The 20642-nt window shown below is 41.8% G+C and overlaps 1 protein-coding gene across 5 annotated transcripts in view; it reads left to right on the plus strand.

Annotated features, from left to right (window-relative positions):
- The window catches only part of erg (v-ets avian erythroblastosis virus E26 oncogene homolog), a 176572-nt gene extending 156346 nt beyond the window's left edge, over positions 1–20226 (plus strand). For 3 of the 5 annotated variants that reach the window (XM_012956554.2, XM_012956557.2, XM_012956556.2), the window contains 7 exons: positions 1537–1740; positions 2364–2444; positions 5566–5637; positions 7639–7701; positions 11907–11960; positions 13173–13220; positions 14634–20226. In XM_012956554.2, the coding sequence (XP_012812008.1) occupies positions 1537–1740; positions 2364–2444; positions 5566–5637; positions 7639–7701; positions 11907–11960; positions 13173–13220; positions 14634–15154 (1043 nt within the window). In that variant the 3' untranslated portion in view covers positions 15155–20226. 5 annotated transcript variants of the gene reach the window in all.
- Positions 20227–20642: the final 416 nt, after the last annotated feature.

Raw genomic sequence — 20642 nt, forward strand, 5'->3', positions numbered from 1 at the left:
TATGGAACCCACTTATTGTACAGCGCTGCGGGATATGTTGGCGCTTTATAAATAAATGTTAATAATAATAATAATAATAATAATAATAATAAATTCAAATCCTAATTTGAAGAATCCAAACCTGCTGAAAAAGGCCAAATCCCCAACCTAATCCTGGATTCGGTGCATCCCTAAATTATGGAAAATACAAAGAGGTGAATATATACATAATTGTTGTGCTTTTGTTTAGGCCTTAGAAATATACATTTAATTATGTATGTATGTATGTATGTATGTATGTATAATTTTATTTATAAAGCACCACAAGGGTACGCAGCGCTGTACAATCTTACAGAATACACAATTACACACAGGGAGGACAAGTGATATAATAAATAAATACAATAAATAAGTATAAATACACAGGGAATAAGTGCCATGTGGTATGAGACACAGTAGGAAGGAGGTCCCTGCCCCGTAGAGCTTACAGTCTAAGTGAATGTATGTGAAATGTATGTATGTATGTATATGTTTATTTATAAAGTGCTACTTATGTACGCAGCACTGTACAGTAGCATACATTAATACAAACAGGGGGTTATTAAGATAATAATAGATAAATACACAGTATAACAATAAATACAGATAAATACAAGATAAATACAGTCAAAGACACAAGAGGATGGAGGTCCCTGCCCCGTAGAGCTTACAATCTATAATTATGAATTCCATAGTTCCATAATTATGAGTTCCATAGCCAGTAAATCATAGCTACCAAGCAAATATTTGCTATTAAAGAGCAGTCTTGTAGATACGTCCTGCCAATTGCCTGGTACTTTGTAGAGTAATAAATAATGCCAATACAGACATCCTTAGGTATTCCAGTGTACTTAGCTTAAGGTCCCCATACACTATAAGATCCGCTCGCTTGCCAATGTCGCCAAGGATCTTCACCCGATACCCCCACCTACGGGTGGGCGATATCGGGTAGCAAGTAGCTAAAATAAAAAATAATCTGATCGTTTGGCCCTGCGGCCAAACGATCGAATTACATTAGCGGCTATGGGGCAGTCAGTTTGGGGACCGCATCAACGAGCCGATGCAGTCACCGATCCGACTGGATTTTCTAACCAATTTCAGGCCAGATATCGGTCGGTCAGGCCGCTCGGTTCTGCCCATACACTGGCCGATTAGCTGCCGAATCGGTCCAAGGGACCGATATCGGCAGCTACTATCGGCCCGTGTATGGGGACTATTAGTAGGACGTGAAGGGATATCTCATTCATCTAATGAGCTGGAGTTTGGCTTCAGCTTCACCAAAAAGGATGTAGGATTCTGCAAGTTTCAAACAAGTTTGATGGATAAGGTTCACCAAGAAGAGTTTCCTGGATTCTCCTGGAACAATAGCAGGGTGACCCTTTAGCTTGGGGCTTTTGGAATGCTAAAAAATTGAAATTTAAAAAAGAAATAAATCTAATTTTCTTAAATGTGTTTAGGAATTGGTCATGTACTGCAATATCTACAGAACTGTACATTGTAGCCTTTATGTATTTTCAGACCCTACTTTGTGGAGCACAGATCACGTCCGACAGTGGCTAGAATGGGCGATAAAAGAATACGGGCTTCCAGATGTCGATGTTCTTCTATTCCAAAACATCGACGGGAAGGAATTATGCAAGATGACCAAAGAAGATTTCCATCGGCTAACTCCAAGTTACAATGCCGATATCCTCCTCTCACATCTTCACTACCTCAGAGAAAGTAAGGAAACCTGTTACATAACCATCAGAACCCACTGTTACTGCATGTTCTTGTCTGACCATGGAACGGAACTTCTATTTTCTTTCTTATAAATAAGATCTGTAGATATAACTGTCGGCTTTGTAGTCAAGAAGTAGACGTGTGTCTTGTTCCAACCTCACCATGTCTATACCATACAGTGTATTTTTTGTCCTGAATACATTTGTTTTTATAGTAAAAATAATCTACTTTATATTTTATGGCAAAATAACACGGCATGCAACATAAAATCCTGACACATTTGTAGAATAATATTTTTAGACTCCTTTTGTCCCTCACAAATTGATATAAATGGATAGTAACCATTTTGCCATTGACGATAACAAATGTATATTTCAGTACGGCGTTTGCTGAACACAACGGGCATCTTTTTGCCAAGTTGTACCTGTGCGCTAACACATAGAACCAATTTACGCTAAATGCCGATTGGTTTCTGGGTTGGCGCACATCCGCCGTTTGTTAGTAACTGAGGCTCAGTCATTTCAATTGATTGATTTTAAAATGTAATTAATGGGGGCGGGGGTTCAACTGACCGTCAAAACGTCTTCTTTTTCAATTTGGTGTTGCTTTGTTTTGTTTTGTAGCTCCTCTTCCACATTTGACTTCAGATGATGTTGATAAGGCCTTACAAAACTCGCCACGGTTAATGCATGCTAGAAATACAGGTAATTCTGGCACAGACCCTCATCCTTCAATCATAAACAGAGCTGAGGCATTACCAATAGTATTGATGAGGCTAAAGGCACACAGGGCATATTTCAGCAACCAACCAAAACTGCCTCCCTGTCGTCCCCATTGATTTGAATGGGATACTACGGAAAGATGCAGCTTTTTAGCCTGGAAATGTTTCAGACTTATCCCATTCCACTCAGTGGAAGGTTTCAGGGAGACATTTTGGGTTGCCTGAAATACATCAGGCTTAAATCCACCCCCTGTACCACTAGATGCTTTAGCTGCACAAATATTTGCCTATACAATGTCTATGAAGATTTCCATTCATCCAGGTCATGGTATATCTAGTATAAATAAATCTAAAGCAACTGGACTTGTTTGGTAACCATTGAAGACGTTTCACTACTCATCCGAGTAGTTGAACTGAAGAAGCTGCTCGGATGAGTAGTGAAACGTCTTCAATGATTACCAAACAAGTCCAGTTGCTTTAGATTTATTTATACTAGATATTGCATATACAATGTTCATCCAGCCAATTTATTTTAACAATTGTTTAGCTAAATAGAGAAAATGATTAGCTTTATATGCTGCTCGACAACCACTAAGGCTTTGCCACCAATGCACCATTGTGAATACAGACCTGTCATTCTTTATTACTCTCACATATCATTCTCTGAAACAGGGTGGCGCAACCCACGTAATTACATTTTAATGAGATCATCAATTTCTCAAATTAAACCCTCAATCTGGAACTATCCCATCCCTTCTATTAAACATGAATGGAGAAGAATTTCTTGCAAATGTGTCATGATATTTTATACACCGGGGCTGTAATTACCAATAAAGCCATTTACGATATGCTGTAATTAATATTATGAACAGCATGTGCTCTGTAGCGGTATATTACGGGGAGAAGTGAAACATGTAAATCACAGGCAATGACACATAAAGCTGTGTAATTACAGGAGACCAATCAAAATATTGATAGGAAACCAGGACGGCTCACTGCGCTAGCTCGCCTTGGTATAGGGCTTAGGAAAAATGAGACCCAGTGATAAAGCAGTAAATCATCACAGATTTCACCAATTTCACCAACTTTGCCAATTTATAAAACTACATCTCCGACAGAAATATAAAAATGCCAGTTTAGCTTTGACTATATTGTCCAAATGTTCAGTCAAACTTGATCCAACCCGTCAAACATGGAATCTATGGCGCCCGCCAGTGCATACAATTCTATGTTTCTGGTTGACTCTTGTATTTGATTTCCTAAATGAAAGCCAACTACAGCCATGGAAGGGTTAAAGTCATGTGACTTTAGCTCTAGACATCTGAACTTTATTGTTAATTATAAAAATATTACATTTTTTGGGTTCTCAAATGTTTGGTGTAATACTGACTATTTGGCCAAACCAAAAGAATTATGAATTATGTTTAACTATTTCCCCTGATTACAAAGAACTTTGGACAAAATATTCCGGATACTTCACTGCTTAGACCGACCTGGAAAAAATCCATTATTTTTCTATAGGAAGATCAAGAAATTCATAATGATAATAAGCAGCGATGTTTTCTCCACATTGATAATATAGGAATTGGCGATTTCTTCCCTCATTTGACCAAATTCTACCTCTTCCCGAAGGAAATCATTGGATTTTATGAGTTCCAAAGTAGTAAAGTCATTTCAGTGATATTTTGGAAAAGGCTTAGTTATAAAGGGTAAAATGCAAAAGGTTCTATAGGTTCTATCTGAATGACTGAAAATGATTATGAACTGAACTGGGGAATACAGAAGGATTTGTAGCATTTCAGCCTATTTTACAATTTAACAAAACTTCCAGGAATATTAGTTTGTAACTTAAGTGCAAATAGAGAATACAAAATAATGGGAGCTGATGTAATTAGGTGTCTACCAATGAAAGCATTCCCTGCCAAATAATACCAAATTTTAGGGAAAATGATTTGCCCTCGATATATCAATAGTATTCAACAGTATTTAATAATGTTTTTTTTTAATTTTCTCTCACATTAGATGCTCAGATGTTATTTTGATCCCATTGATCAGTTTGATGGAAACAATATAGAGAAATCAGACTTGTAATACAGTGGTTCTGGTCCTGTGTGTATATCCAGATTTGCTCTAGATAGACTACCAGAAAGGAAACTGAATTATAACATAAATTCCCAGAAATATATATTTACCCTTCATATACAAAAATGGACTATAACTTGTTTAGAAATAAAGTTAATACCACCCCCTATTTTACATAATTTCAGATCTATATGTTTTGCCATGATTCATCATTTAGAGAGGTGTTAGAGCTCAGTGTGCTTCTATGGAGCTCCATGCTCCAGGGCTGGAACTAGGGGTAGGCGGAAGAGGCAGCTGCCCAGGGCGCAATGATTAGGGGGCGCCAGGCAGAAGCCTCTCTTGCTTACCCCTAGTTCCCCTACTTTGCCATTGCCCCCGCCGCTAATGACAAGCGGCGGGGGCAATGACCCACGGCATGGCACCCCCCCCCCCGAACTGAGCATGCGCGCCAACGGAGGGGGCGGGCGAGGTGGCCGATCGGGTTGCCTAGGGCGCCCGGACGGCTTGGCCCGCCCCTGCCATGCTCCATCAAACACATTCTGATGAATTGACGCATCCCCCTGCTTTGATAAATGTGCGAATTTGTTAAATACTATGCTGGCTGCAAGGAACTGCTCATAGCTTTTTTGAACTAGTAAACACGTTATGTTCTGTTAAAGGCAGGGGTCCCCAAACCTTTTTACTTGTGAGCTACATTCAAATGAGCCAAACAAGCATGAAAAGAGTTCTTTGGGGGCCAAATAAGAGCTGTGATTGGCTATTTGGTAGCCCCATGTGGCCTGCAGGAGACTCTGCTTGGAGTAAACTGAGTCTCTGGGCTTCCAGAACTTGTCTCCAAGCCAGAAATGAAAAAAATGGCTCCTACTTTGGGGCCACTGGGAGCAACATCAAAGGGGGTGGTGAGACACATGTAACTCACGAGCCATTGGTTGGGGATCCCTGCCTTAACGTAATGCAGTACTTTGTAAATATATTCATTAAGCCCAAATGAAACACATAACTTTAATGTTGCTTTTCTATAGGAGGCGCATCTTTTATTTTCCCCAACACATCCGTTTATCAAGACGCAAGCCAAAGAATCACCAGCAGGCAAGGTACGTAATACAAAGCCAACTTCAACTGCATAGTATTGCACTTCAGCGGGAACAGTGTTACAGGAACAGTAAAGGGCAAATTATCCCTTGGTAAGAAATATCCTACTTTTATAAGAGAAAGAGGTTTTCATTCTATAGTCCTGTAGAGAGCCCTGAATAACATTAAACCCTTGTTTATCTTGCTGTGTAAGAATTGAAACCATAGTATTCTATACAACTTAGCTGCTATGCAAATATTCCCTATTGCCCTATTTAAAATCAAATGGCAACCCCCATTGCTACACAGCGGGGTATTTATATAAACTATAGTAGGGTTTCTGTAGCAAACACCCCAGCTGTACCGGTGCAGGAATGGATGCCCCCGGGGCTACACAGCGGGGTATTTATATAAACTATATTAGGGTTTCTGTAGCAAACACCCCAGCTGTACCAGTGCAGGAATGGATGCCCCCGGGGCTACACAGCGGGGTATTTATATAAACTATAGTAGGGTTTCTGTAGCAAACACCCCAGCTGTACCGGTGCAGGAATGGCTGCCCCCGGGGCTACACAGCGGGGTATTTATATAAACTATAGTAGGGTTTCTGTAGCAAACACCCCAGCTGTACCAGTGCAGGAATGGCTGGCCCCGGGGCTACACAGCGGGGTATTTATATAAACTATAGTAGGGTTTCTGTAGCAAACACCCCAGCTGTACCAGTGCAGGAATGGCTGCCCCCGGGGCTACACAGCGGGGTATTTATATAAACTATAGTAGGGTTTCAGCCCTCCTGGTGTTTGAGGAAATGGTGAAATGTAACACAAGTCTATAGTTGCTTCAAATCTTAATGATATCATTGACTGAGAATAAACTCACCAGTGAGAGCCACAAAGAAACCAATTCATTAGCCAAAGGTAAACTAGATCTTATTTATAATGGTGTTTTTATATAACAAATAATAGATAAGGAACATTTTCTCTTCATACATCTGCCTGCAGCTCTGAAGCAATCAATGTTCACCCCATAAAAACCAACATCTACTTATACACAGCATGTTATGTGTATACAGGTATGGGACCCGTTATGCAGAATGCTCGAGACCTGGGGTTTTCTGGATAAGGATCTTTCAGTAAATCGGATCTCCTACCTTAAGACTGCTAATAAAATTATTTAAACAGTAATTAAACCCAATAGGATTGTTTTGGCTCCAATAAGGATTAATTATATCTTAGTTGGGATCAAGTACAGGTACTGTTTTATTATTACAGAGAAAAGGGAATCATTTAACCATTAAATAAACCCAATAGGGCTGTTCTGCCCCAATAAGGGGTAATTATATCTTAGTTGGGATCAAGTACAGGTACTGTTTTATTATTACAGAGAAAAGGGAATCATTTAACCATGAAATAAACCCAATAGGGCTGTTCTGCCCCCAATAAGGGGTAATTATATCTTAGTTGGGATCAAGTACAGGTGCTGTTTTATTATTATAGAGAAAAGGGAATCATTTAACCATGAAATAAACCCAATAGGGCTGTTCTGCCCCCAATAAGGGGTAATTATATCTTAGTTGGGATCAAGTACAGGTACTGTTTTATTATTACAGAGAAAAGGGAATCATTTAACCATGAAATAAACCCAATAGGGCTGTTCTGCCCCAATAAGGGGTAATTATATCTTAGTTGGGATCAAGTACAGGTACTGTTTTATTATTACAGAGAAAAGGGAATCATTTAACCATTAAATAAACTCAATAGGGCTGTTCTGCCCCAATAAGGGGTAATTATATCTTAGTTGGGATCAAGTACAAGGTACTGTTTTATTATTACAGCGAAAAAGGAAATCATTTTTAAAAATGTGAATTATTTGATTAAAATGGAATCTATGGGAGATGACCTTTCCAGAATTCGGAACTTTCTGGATAATGGGTTTCCGCATAAGGGGTCCTATAGAGGTCTCGGAAAATTTTGGGGTTCTGCAGGATTTACACAATGAAATAATCAGTGCTTCGTTCCCAACAGATTTATCATATGAGCCCTCAAGGAGATCTGCTTGGACCAATCATCCAGCCCCACCAACAAAAGGTTTGTGCAAAATATCCCCAATTCTGTCCATGGGAAGCATGTTTGGGTTTTTTTTGCCTTAATTGTGAAATTGAAGAATGATTTTGGGTGCATGCTGGGACAGTTGCACCACTTTTGGGGGAAAAAAGGCAATGAATCAATATAACTTATTTTAAAAGTTGACAGAAAATTCATACCCCCCAACTGTCCAGCTTTTCGCGGGACAGTCCCGGTTTTTACAGCGCGTCCCGCTGTCCCGGATTGTTCAATGAATGTCCCGCATTACGGAAATGCAGAACATTCATTAAACTATCCAGGCCAGCGGGATGCGCTGGCGGCAGCGGAGCGCTCCGGCTCCGTCTCTTCTTGGGCTCCTGCTCCTTATTTGGCTCCTTGTACGGCGGCGACAGGTCCTTTTATAAGGTTGCGCCCGTGTGTACGTGTGACGTCACACATACGCATGGGCACAACCTTACAAAAGGACCTGTTGCCGCCGTACGAGGAGCCGAAAAAGGAGCAGGAGCCCAAGAAGTCTATGGGGGCCGCAATGGGGGCCGCTATGTATGAGGTACTCACTATGGGGGCAATTGGGGGGGTACTGTGTATGGGGGGCACTGTATGGGGGGACACTGTGTAAGGAGGGCTACTGTGTATGGGGGGGCACTGTGTATGGGGGGAGCTACTGTGTATGGGGGGGCTGTGTATGGAGGGCTACTGTGTATGGGGGGGCTCTGTGTATGGGGGGGCTCTGTGTATGGGGGGGCTCTGTGTATGGGGGGCACTGTGTAAGGGGGGCACTATGTATGGGGGGCTCTGTGTAAGGAGGGCTACTGTGTATGGGGGGCACTGTATGGGGGGCACTGTGTAAGGAGGGCTATTGTGTATGGGGGGGCACTGTGTATGGGGGGCACTGTGTATGGGGGGCACTGTGTATGAAGGGCTACTGTATATGGGGGGGCACTGTGTAAGGAGGGCTACTGTGTATGGGGGGCACTGTGTATGGGGGGGCACTGTGTATGGGGGGCACTGTGTATGGGGGGCTACTGTGTATGGGGGGGGCACTGTGTAAGGAAGGCTACTGTGTATGGGGGGCACTGTGTATGGGGGCACTGTGTATGGGGGGCTACTGTGTATGGGGGGGCACTGTGTAAGGAGGGCTACTGGGTATGGGGGGACACTGTGTATGGGGGCACTGTGTATGGGGGGCTACTGTGTATGGGGGGGCACTGTGTATGGGGGGGCACTGTGTATGGGGGGCACTGTATGGGGGGCACTGTGTAAGGAGGGCTACTGTGTATGGGGGGCACTGTGTAAGGGGGGCTACTGTGTATGGGGGGCACTGTGTAAGGGGGGCTACTGTGTATGGGAGGGCTACTGTGTAAGGAGGGCTACTGTGTATGGGGGCACTTTCTATGGGGGCATTGTGTATGGAGGGTACTTTCTATGGGGTTCTGTCTATTGGGCCATCGTGGGCACTATTTTAACTATTTTTAAAATGGGGTGTGGCAATTGGGGCGTGGCCACAAAGTGGGCGTGGTCAAAAAAATTGACCACATGGTCAAGTCTTTTTGTCCCTCTTTTCATTTTTCAAATGTTGGGAGGTATGAAAATTACATATATCAATGTACCAGGCCGATTTACAAATAAATTTTAAATTTTTTCCAAGTGGTAACACTGGTTTTTGGGTATTGTAATAAAAGGTGCAAAGTTTTCCCAGATTTAGTAACCCATAGCAACCCATAGCTTCCTGCTTATTAGTTACACCTTTTATTACATCTGTTTAGATTCATTTTAGTAAATCTTCCCTGTTATTTATACAGCACTGACACATTTCCACAGAGCTTTAGTGAGATTTTACATAATTCCCATCAGTCCCTGTCCCAGTGAGCTTACAATCTAAGGTCCCTATCACATTCCCATCAGTCCCTGCCCCAGTGAGCTTACAATCTAAGGTCCCTATCACATTCCCATCAGTCCCTGCCCCAGTGAGCTTACAATCTAAGGTCCCTATCACATTCCCATCAGCCCCTGCCCCAGTGAGCTTACAATCTAAGGTCCCTATCACATTCCCATCAGTCCCTGCCCCAGTGAGCTTACAATCTAAGGTCCCTATCACATTCCCATCAGCCCCTGCCCCAGTGAGCTTACAATCTAAGGTCCCTATCACATTCCCATCAGCCCCTGCCCCAGTGGAGCTTACAATCTAAGGTCCCTATCACATTCCCATCAGTCCCTGCCCCAGTGAGCTTACAGTCTAAGGTCCCTATCACATTCCCATCAGTCCCTGCCCCAGTAAGCTTACAATCTAAGGCCCCTATCACATTCCCATCAGCCCCTGCCCCAGTGAGCTTACTGTATAAGGTCCCTATCACATTCCCATCAGTCCCTGCCCCAGTGAGCTTACAATCTAAGGCCCCTATCACATTCCCATCAGTCCCTGCCCCAGTAAGCTTACAATCTAAGGTCCCTATCACATTCCCATCAGCCCCTGCCCCAGTGAGCTTACAGTCTAAGGTCCCTATCACATTCCCATCAGTCCCTGCCCCAGTGAGCTTACAATCTAAGGTCCCTATCACATTCCCATCAGTCCCTGCCCCAGTGAGCTTACAGTCTAAGGTCCCTATCCCATTCCCATCAGTCCCTGCCCCAGTGAGCTTACAATCTAAGGTCCCTATCACATTCCCATCAGCCCCTGCCCCAGTGAGCTTACAATCTAAGGTCCCTATCACATTCCCATCAGCCCCTGCCCCAGTGGAGCTTACAATCTAAGGTCCCTATCACATTCCCATCAGTCCCTGCCCCAGTAAGCTTACAATCTAAGGTCCCTATCACATTCCCATCAGCCCCTGCCCCAGTGAGCTTACTGTATAAGGTCCCTATCCCATTCCCATCAGTCCCTGTCCCAGTGGAGCTTACAGTCTAAGGTCCCTATCACATTCCCATCAGTCCCTGCCCCAGTAAGCTTACAATCTAAGGTCCCTATCACATTCCCATCAGTCCCTGCCCCAGTGAGCTTACAATCTAAGGTCCCTATCACATTCCCATCAGTCCCTGCCCCAGTGGAGCTTACAATCTAAGGTCCCTATCCCATTCCCATCAGTCCCTGCCCCAGTGAGCTTACAATCTAAGGTCCCTATCACATTCCCATCAGTCCCTGCTCCAGTGAGCTTACAATCTAAGGTCCCTATCCCATTCCCATCAGTCCCTGCCCCAGTGAGCTTACAATCTAAGGTCCCTATCACATTCCCATCAGTCCCTGCTCCAGTGAGCTTACAATCTAAGGTCCCTATCACATTCCCATCAGTCCCTGCCCCAGTGAGCTTACAATCTAAGGTCCCTATCACATTCCCATCAGTCTCTGCCCCAGTGGGCTTACAATCTAAGGTCCCTATCACATTCCCATCAGTCCCTGCCCCAGTGAGCTTACAATCTTAGGTCCCTATCACATTCCCATCAGTCCCTGCCCCAGTGAGCTTTAAATCTAGGGTCCCTATAACATTCCCATCCGTTCCTGCCCCAGTGAGCTTACAATCTAATGTCCCTATCACATTCCCATCACTCCCTGCCCCAGTGAGCTTACTGTATAAGGTCCCTATCACATTCTCATCAGTCCCTGCCCCAGTGAGCTTACAATCTAAGGTCCCTATCCCATTCCCATCAGCCCCTGCCCCAGTGAGCTTACAATCTAGGGTTCCTATCACATTCCCATCAGCCCCTGCCCCAGGGAGCTTACAATCTAGGGTTCCTATCACATTCCCATCAGCCCCTGCCCCAGGGAGCTTACAATCTAAGGTCCCTATCATATTCCCATCAGCCCCTGCCCCAGTGGAGCTTACAATCTAAGGTCCCTATCCCATTCCCATCAGTCCCTGCCCCAGTGGAGTTTACAATCTAAGGTCCCTATCACATTCCCATCAGTCCCTGCCCCAGTGGAGCTTACAATCTAAGGTCCCTATCCCATTCCCATCAGTCCCTGCCCCAGGGAGCTTACAATCTAGGGTCCCTATCACATTCACACACTCTAGAGATTGTGCCCTGACTGGGATTGAACTCTCAGGACCCCAGCACTGCACAGCACACACTATTCTGTACTTATTTACACCAATAAGAGGAACCAAAAATATTTACATGTGAAACATAAATAGCCTTCTCTGTCTATGTCTATATATAAATCTGAATTACAATATTTACTGCCTTGACAAATAAGTGTTTTTGTCTCATTTTAGCATCTCAACCACCAGCCACAGTTCCCAAAACAGAAGACCCCAGACCACAGCTAGGTGAGTTGTTATAGTATGGGGACATTTTTATATGTACTCATTTGTACTATATAATATAGCTACTTTATTAAATAAATATCCTATGTTTGTTATCAGTATGTTGGTGTGGGAAAATAAACAATAAATACTTCATAGGGCTCTTTACAAACCCAAATGGAAGAGCATTTTCCCCTGTTAACTCCACCAGTTCTTCCTTATCTGCTTTCAGTTTTATATTTTTATTTCCCGCCTTTTCTTCTTTCACCCAATTCAGTCTGTAATTCAGCCATAACCTGCAGTGCTGCCATTTTCTAGAGCTTCAGATTTTTTTTCTAAAAGTGCCATGGTACAGCCAAGTGGGGAATGGATAGGCCGGAGAGAGGTTCAGAGGTTAATCTCAAGCCTATCCAATCCCTGTGTGGCTGTAACACAACATTTTGGAAAAAAACCCCCACAATCCATTAAACTGTAGAATCAGCATGTAAAGAGGCGCAATTGGTTTTGTGGGGGTTAGTGAAGTTATTAATACAGTTTGCACCAAACAGGAAAGTTGGTCCAGACAGGAAGTGAACCCAGGAGGAAGCAAGGGGGTGGCGACCATTTTGGTTTTGTGAATAGGTTGGATTGTTTTAGCTGCAGGATTATCGAAAGGACTTGGTTGCTGTTACAAAAAGTTGTAAAAATAAAAGCTGAATCCTGGTTAAGTAGTCGGAGCTTCTATATCCAATGTGGAAATGCAAAGAAAGCTCCCATATTACAATAAAGATATTCTGGGATTCTAAACATGCAATTTCCCAGAAATAAAGCAACCCTAAGCACTGGCTCTGGCCGGAGCACAAACTGTTTAACAGGTGCCTTTTGCTACATTGGAATTCCTGGGGGGTAGGGTTGCCACCTGGCCGATATTCCACCGGCCTAGCCACTAAAATACCAGCCAGGGCTGGAGTCAGTATTACAAATTATGTAGCTGCTGGTCAATTTGTAATAACTTGTTCTCCACCCCTGACCCGCCGCCGATCCGCCCCTGACCCGCCCCAGACCCACCTCCGATCCACCCCTGACCCACCTCCTATACCTACTCCAAGCTCCCTTACTAGCCTGCTCTGCCTGTTACTTTAAAATAAGGTATGTTTCCCTTTCCATTAATCCATAAGTTGAAGGTCTCCTTATAACCAGTAAAGTTTGCTGTGTGCGTAACAGGACCTAAACCTGTATATTTGTTATTCGTTTTAGATCCATATCAGATTCTTGGGCCAACGAGCAGCCGCCTTGCTAATCCAGGTAAGTTCATTTCAACATTGTTTTTTATGGGGGGGGGGGGTAGGTTTGTATGAAATTTACAATTGCTATATGGAAAGGATAAATGTGGTTAAAAAAAATACCTATTAATTGTGGCAGAAATTCTTTGCCGCTGTTCCATTTGTTTGGTTGGGTCACACCAAGTCAATAGAGGTGTAGATAACGGTGTTATTGCAGCATAAACACAGAACTGTGAAGGCAAAAGGACAGATTTATCAATGGTCAAATTATTGAACCCAGAAATCGTAAGCATTTTCCCCTGCTGGGCGAATCTTTTGCATTATGAGAGGTGTTCCCAATACTTCTAGCTTTTTTTTTATTATTGAACTTTAGATTCAGAAAAAAAAATTTAAACATATTTAATTACACATGGGGCTAGCCATAGTCTTCATTTCCCAGGGTGCCACAGCCATGTGACCTGTGCTCTGATAAACTTCAGTCACAGAACAGCAGGACAATGGGAAGGGAGCAAGATAGCAGCTCCCAGTAGGTATCAGAATAGCACTCAATAGTAAGAAATCCAAGTCCGGCTTGGGACTCCTCCAGTTACATGGGAGTAGGAGAAACAATAGGTTAGCTGAAAGCAGTTCTAATGTGTAGCGCTGGCTCCTTCTGAATGCTCAGACTCAGGCACACTTTACTGCTGCGCTGCAAGTTGGAATGATATCCCCCCCCCTCACCCCCAGCAGCCGATCAGCAGAACAATGGGAAGGGAGCAAGATAGCAGCTCCCAGTAGGTATCAGAATAGCACTCAATAGTAAGAAATCCAAGTCCGGCTTGGGACTCCTCCAGTTACATGGGAGTAGGAGAAACAATAGGTTAGCTGAAAGCAGTTCTAATGTGTAGCGCTGGCTGAAAGCTCAGACTCAGGCACAATACACTGAGATGGCGCCTACACACCAATATTACAGCTACAAATACATTTGTTGGTTCAAGAATTATTTGCTATGTAAACAATGTATTTTAGAAATAAAAAGTATAAATAATGTCCAGCAGAAACTCTGTCAGTCTATAACATACCAAGAGATTATTATTATGCTTATTATATATGTGTAGTAGTGATAAGCGAATTTTTCGCCAAGGCATGGATTCACAGTGAATTTCCACATTTCGCCATTGTTTAATTGTTTCGCAAAACTTCAGCTCAAATCTGCCCGGGAAAAATGGTCACATGTCCAAAAGAGTCGCGGTTACATCAAAAATAGCCACAAAAAAAAAGGCACACGTGACAAAAAAATTCACATTTTGCGAATTTTCTGGCAAAATGGACAGATTCGCTCATCACTAATCAGTAGACTTGGACTTGAAGCACTTAGTAGCATCTAATTGTATCCTAAAAAGTATAACTCTATTATTTTCAGCTTTGTAAATTGCTTTACTTTTACCACTTTTAGGAAGTGGCCAAATTCAGCTCTGGCAGTTCTTACTGGAACTTCTTTCCGACAGTTCCAACTCCAATTGTATCACTTGGGAAGGAACCAACGGAGAGTTTAAGATGACCGATCCCGACGAAGTGGCGAGACGTTGGGGGGAGAGGAAAAGCAAACCCAACATGAACTACGACAAGCTCAGCCGCGCACTCCGTTACTACTATGATAAAAATATTATGACTAAAGTCCACGGCAAGCGCTATGCCTACAAGTTTGATTTTCACGGGATTGCTCAAGCTCTTCAACCTCATCCTCCAGAGTCCACCATGTACAAGTATCCCTCAGAACTGCCATATATGAGCTCATACCATGCACATCCACAGAAGATGAACTTTGTTGCCCCCCATCCTCCAGCTCTACCTGTGACATCGTCAAGTTTCTTTGCAGCCCCTAACGCATACTGGAATTCACCAACTGGAAGTATTTATCCGAATACCCGGCTGCCAGCTAGCCATATGCCTTCTCATCTCGGAACCTACTATTAAATGAAGCGACGAAAGACTATATTGTGGGTAATGGTCCCTACTTTGTTGCAACTGACTCTGAATTGAGTTGACTTACAAGTGCCTTTTATAATAGATACACGACAAAGGGGGACAGTGCAGGAAAGAAATGTTCTAGAGCGTAGGGTTGAAAAGAATTTATTACTAACGAAGTTCAGATGCTAACGATGTTATATAGAAGGCATCGAGGCTTTGGACCAATATATATATGAGACTTTAAACCGAAGTCTGTAAAGGATTCTCCTAAAATGGTTTTGAATTGATTCTACAATGTCATACACTCTTTCTTTAATGACAGCAATTGATAGAAGAAAAAAAATATATATATAAAAATATATATGCCAGACAGTTACCATGAAAATGCCGTTTTTTAAACTTCTGATTTAAGAAAAAGGAAATGAACAGTATTTAGAAAAACAGATGTATATATAAAAATCTCATAGAAAAGCTAATGTAAATTGCACATTATCACCATTGAGTTCATACTAATGTTATTATTGTTTTGTAACAGAGGAGGGGGGGAAAAAATGGAAACGTATCGGAAAATGTCATTGTCAAAACTGTGAAAATTATCCACATTTGTTTTTTTTCTTGATATTCAGCAAAGAGAAGGTCGTGCTCTATGGAAATAAGAATGTGCTAAAAGAGAAGTTTATTCTAGTTCAGGAGGCAGATATGGAAAGAGCAGAGGGAAAAGTGGTGGAGGATGCGGGATACGTTTCTATAGAAGATACGAAGGACGGTTTTTAGGGTCTTACTTGGAAATGTTTTTGACAGTATTACTTGTGCCGCGACAGTGTTCCGTGAGGCAGAACAAAAAAAAATACAAAACCTGGATAAACATTGAAAAGGGAAATAGTATAGGTTAGAAGAATTTTCTCTAATTGTATTATAAAACTGGAATTGTCTGATATGTAAAGGGAACATTTAGGATCTCGTTTTTGTACACAGCATTCTTGCATTTTCTTCTAAGAGAAGCGTGGCCTTTCTGGGAAAAGGGGGGGATAAATATCAAATTTAAGAAGAAATATAAATATCTGGTGTTCTCTTTTTTATTAGAATTTTTATAAATACGCTGCATCCGAGCTCTTCCATAACCGTTGTTAGACAATAGATTTAATATCGCACTGATTTTTAACAGCAATAAAAAAACACCTTTATAGAAATATATTACGTGGGATCCTATAAAGACCTTTTCCAGTTTTGCTACCTATGCTCTCAGGGTGGAATTTGTATGCAATGTCTTTTTTTTTTATTTGATCTCTTTAACGGAAGTCCGGACGGAGCGTAAAGGCGGAGCTTCCCCTGAGCTCAGGAATATGACTTCTCGTGTTATTGTTTTTGTTTTTTTCTCGAAAAAAAAAAGCAGGCGCCAGTTTTATATGAGCCGCGAACGCTGTGCGTTCGTCAGATTGAAGTATACAAGTCAATGGTATTTTTCATTTTTTTTTTTATATATATATAATTATATAAGTTATGCATTTATACACTACGAGTTGAACTCGGCCAAACCAAAGAAACAAGGGACATTGTAAAAAAAAAGAAAAAAAATGTTGTGGCCTTGAATTTAAACTCTGTATGCTTTGTTGTTTACAGTATGAACTAGTAGTACTTAGACTGCGGTTTGTGAGCAATACCATTAGCTTGGCCTAGCATGGCATTGTAGTTTGCCTTAGCATATAAACATGACCAAAATCACCATCCCATCCCTTATTTTTTTTTTAATGCAACATTTCTAGGACCGCCTTCATAAAAATGTCAAGTTTTGACGTAATCTTGAAACAAAAATTGGCCCAGGAAATCTTATATAGTTGTAAAACATTATATATAGGGTGAATTTTTTTTGCGAGGTGTGGATTCACGGCTAATGTCCCCATTTCGCCATTGGAGAATTATTTAGCAGAACTGCTGCGGAAAATTCGCCGCGCATCAACAAAAAGTTGTGCGGGCGTGTCAAAATAGGCGTGGTCACTGTAAAATAGGTGTGGTCACTGCTAAATAGGCGTGGTCACTCTAAAATGGCCGCATCAACAGAAAGTTGCGCAGTGATGTCAAAATAGGCGCGGTTGCAGCAAATTGGGCGTGCTCACTGCCAAATGGGCGTGGTCATTGTGAAATAGGCATGGTCACTGTAAAATGGGCGTGATCACTGAAAAATAGGCGTGGTCACTGCATAAAACCACGCGTGCGACAACAAAAGTCTTGCGACAAATGCGTTTCGCAGATTTTCTGCCGTTTTGCGAATTTTTAGGCCGAAACGGGACAGATTCCCTCATCGCTAATTATAGAAATTCAAGTGCTTTATTCACATTTTATCAGATCAATTTTCATCCAAGTTTTAAAGGGAATTTTGAACTTCTTAATCATCTTTTTATACCTGTGCTAACATGTTCTCAGAGTTTGAATTAAAATCTAAAGCAAATCCAACGTATTTATAGGAAACAATAAAAAAAACAAAAGTAAAAAAAATAAAGTTTGGGATTTTTTTTCCATGTATTATTTGTAAACTCTCTGTGGCCCCCTAGAAAAAGCTGTAACCTGCTCCACTTGCTCCACCTTTCAGTAAAGGTGACCTTACACTGCTAGAACTGGGCCCAATTTGGCCTTCAATATACTGCCAGAACTGGGCCCAATTTGGCCTTCAATATACTGCTAGAACTGGGCCCAATTTGGCCTTCAATATACTGCTAGAACTGGGCCCAATTTGGCCTTCAATATACTGCTAGAACTGGGCCCAATTTGGCCTTCAATATACTGCTAGAACTGGGCCCAATTTGGCCTCCAATGTACTGCCAGAACTAGGCCCAATTTGGCCTCCAATATATTGCTAGAACTGGGCCCAATTTGGCCTCCAATATACTGCTATTACTGGGCCCAATTTGGCCTCCAATATACTGCTAGAACTGGGCCCAATTTGGCCTCCAATATATTGCTAGAACTGGGCCCAATTTGGCCTTCAATATACTGCTAGAACTGGGCCCAATTTGGCCTCCAATATATTGCTAGAACTGGGCCCAATTTGGCCTCCAATATACTGCTAGAACTGGGCCCAATTTGGCCTCCAATATATTGCTAGAACTGGGCCCAATTTGGCCTCCAATATACTGCCAGAACTGGGCCCAATTTGGCCTTCAATATACTGCTAGAACTGGGCCCAATTTGGCCTCCAATATACTGCTAGAACTGGGCCCAATTTGGCCTCCAATATATTGCTAGAACTGGGCCCAATTTGGCCTCCAATATACTGCCAGAACTGGGCCCAATTTGGCCTTCAATATACTGCTAGAACTGGGCCCAATTTGGCCTCCAATGTACTGCCAGAACTGGGCCCAATTTGGCCTCCAATATACTGCTAGAACTGGGCCCAATTTGGCCTCCAATATATTGCTAGAACTGGGCCCAATTTGGCCTCCAATATACTGCCAGAACTGGGCCCAATTTGGCCTTCAATATACTGCTAGAACTGGGCCCAATTTGGCCTTCAATATACTGCTAGAACTGGGCCCAATTTGGCCTTCAATATACTGCTAGAACTGGGCCCAATTTGGCCTCCAATATACTGCTAGAACTGGGCCCAATTTAGCCTCCAATATACTGCTAGAACTGGGCCCAATTTGGCCTCCCACATAAAGGGCCAAAGCACTGGTATTAGGACCTTATCAATGCACCAGATAATGATTGGACATAATTGATGATGGGCCTTAACCACGGGCCAATAAGCTTTCAGCTTAGTTCAGAGAGACTGAGTTAGCAGTTTTAATCAGTCTGTGTATGGTTAACTTAACATAGACATATCCCCAAAAACTTCAGCTTTTCTTAAGGGGCGTTTTTTTTTTTTAATTTAAATTCATGTTTTTCCACGGTTTGAGAAAATTGGGTGCAAAATGATGATAAAAGCTATTTTTGAATGTGAGTTGATCAAATTTGAAAAATTCAAACGATAAACTTCAGCAGCTAAAACCCGCCAATTTTCTATAGAAGTCAATTTTCAACTATATTTGTAAGAATGTTTTTCAGTGAATGGAATAACAACGATTTTTAATGTGGTCACCCACAAACTAATTCTCAAAATTCAAGTTTTTCCTTGTATATACGGCATTTTATTCCAAAATCTAGTTTCCAAAAAACTCAATAAATTATTACATTTACATTGGGCTGAGCATATTGTTTAACTGCTTAGTACATTCAGTTTTGTGCCAAATATTTATAAAAAAACCACCAAAATCATCTTCAACGGCCAACGCTGACCCAAGGTATAGATACCCAGTGAGTATAACTCAGGGTTGCTAGGCAACATATTAATGCTGCTACATCCCAAGCTTGGCCGAACGCTTGGATAATCAAGGTCAGCGCCATGATATATGAACATGGGAACCAAATGGGAATGTGATTGGTTCATGTAGCCGCCATTGTGTCCAATGTTTTTGTAGCATTAAACAAAACTGCCATTCCATAGATATTCATAGCATTCCCCATATCCATATTGTACGTGTCTTGGTTGGGTGATTTTGTCGGGAAGATCGGTGTTAAAGATTCCATTATTATCAGTTTCTTATGGCGAAATGGACTTTCCGTCGTTGCTTTGTACTGCACACAATACAGATATGGCCTTTAGTCCTTTTGATAAACTTCTCTGTAAAAAAAAAAAAAAAGATGGGCGGGGTTAGATGTGTAGATAGGGGGGGGCCCAAAATCGGCAAAAATTGACTCAACGAGTATTTACCTTGGTACCTAAAGGGGTTAAAAAATGTACATAAATATGTGGAGAATATTAGAAAATATTTTCATATTTCTCTGAATTAATTGAAAAGAACCAAAAAAACCCAAAAACAAACGCCCTCTGTTTTTTACCGACCACTACATTTGTACTTACTATGTAAAACTCACGAGGGTTGTGTTATATGTGTAACCAGGACCTAACACTAATTGATTCTTTGTTGCATTAAAGGCAGCTTGTTAGATGTGTCAGAAGAAAAAGACTTTGTCTAAAGCAGCAGTACTAATTATTATTTAAAGAAATCAAATATATAAACCAATAAAATCATCAACAAAAATGCCTTGGTTTGGTTTCTTTCATTCATTAATTAGTCGTTTCGGTCAAATGATCGGCAGTGATTAGTTTAGTGCTTGTAATACAGGTATGGGATCCGTTATCCGGAAACCCGTTATCCAGAAAGTTCTGAATTACGGAAAGGCCATCTCCCATAGACTCCATTATAAGCAAATAATTCAGAATTTTAAAATTGATTTCCCTTTTCTCTGTAAAAATAAAACAGTACCTGTACTTGATCCCAACTAAGATATAATTACCCCTTATTGGGGCAGAACAGCCCTATTGGGTTTATTTAATGGTTAAATGATTCCCTTTTCTCTGTAATAATAAAACAGTACCTGTACTTGATCCCAACTAAGATATAATTACCCCTTATTGGGGCAGAACAGTCCTATTGGGTTTATTTCATGGTTAAAT

Source organism: Xenopus tropicalis, chromosome 2 (assembly GCF_000004195.4).
Source record: "Xenopus tropicalis strain Nigerian chromosome 2, UCB_Xtro_10.0, whole genome shotgun sequence".
NCBI lineage: Eukaryota > Metazoa > Chordata > Amphibia > Anura > Pipidae > Xenopus > Xenopus tropicalis.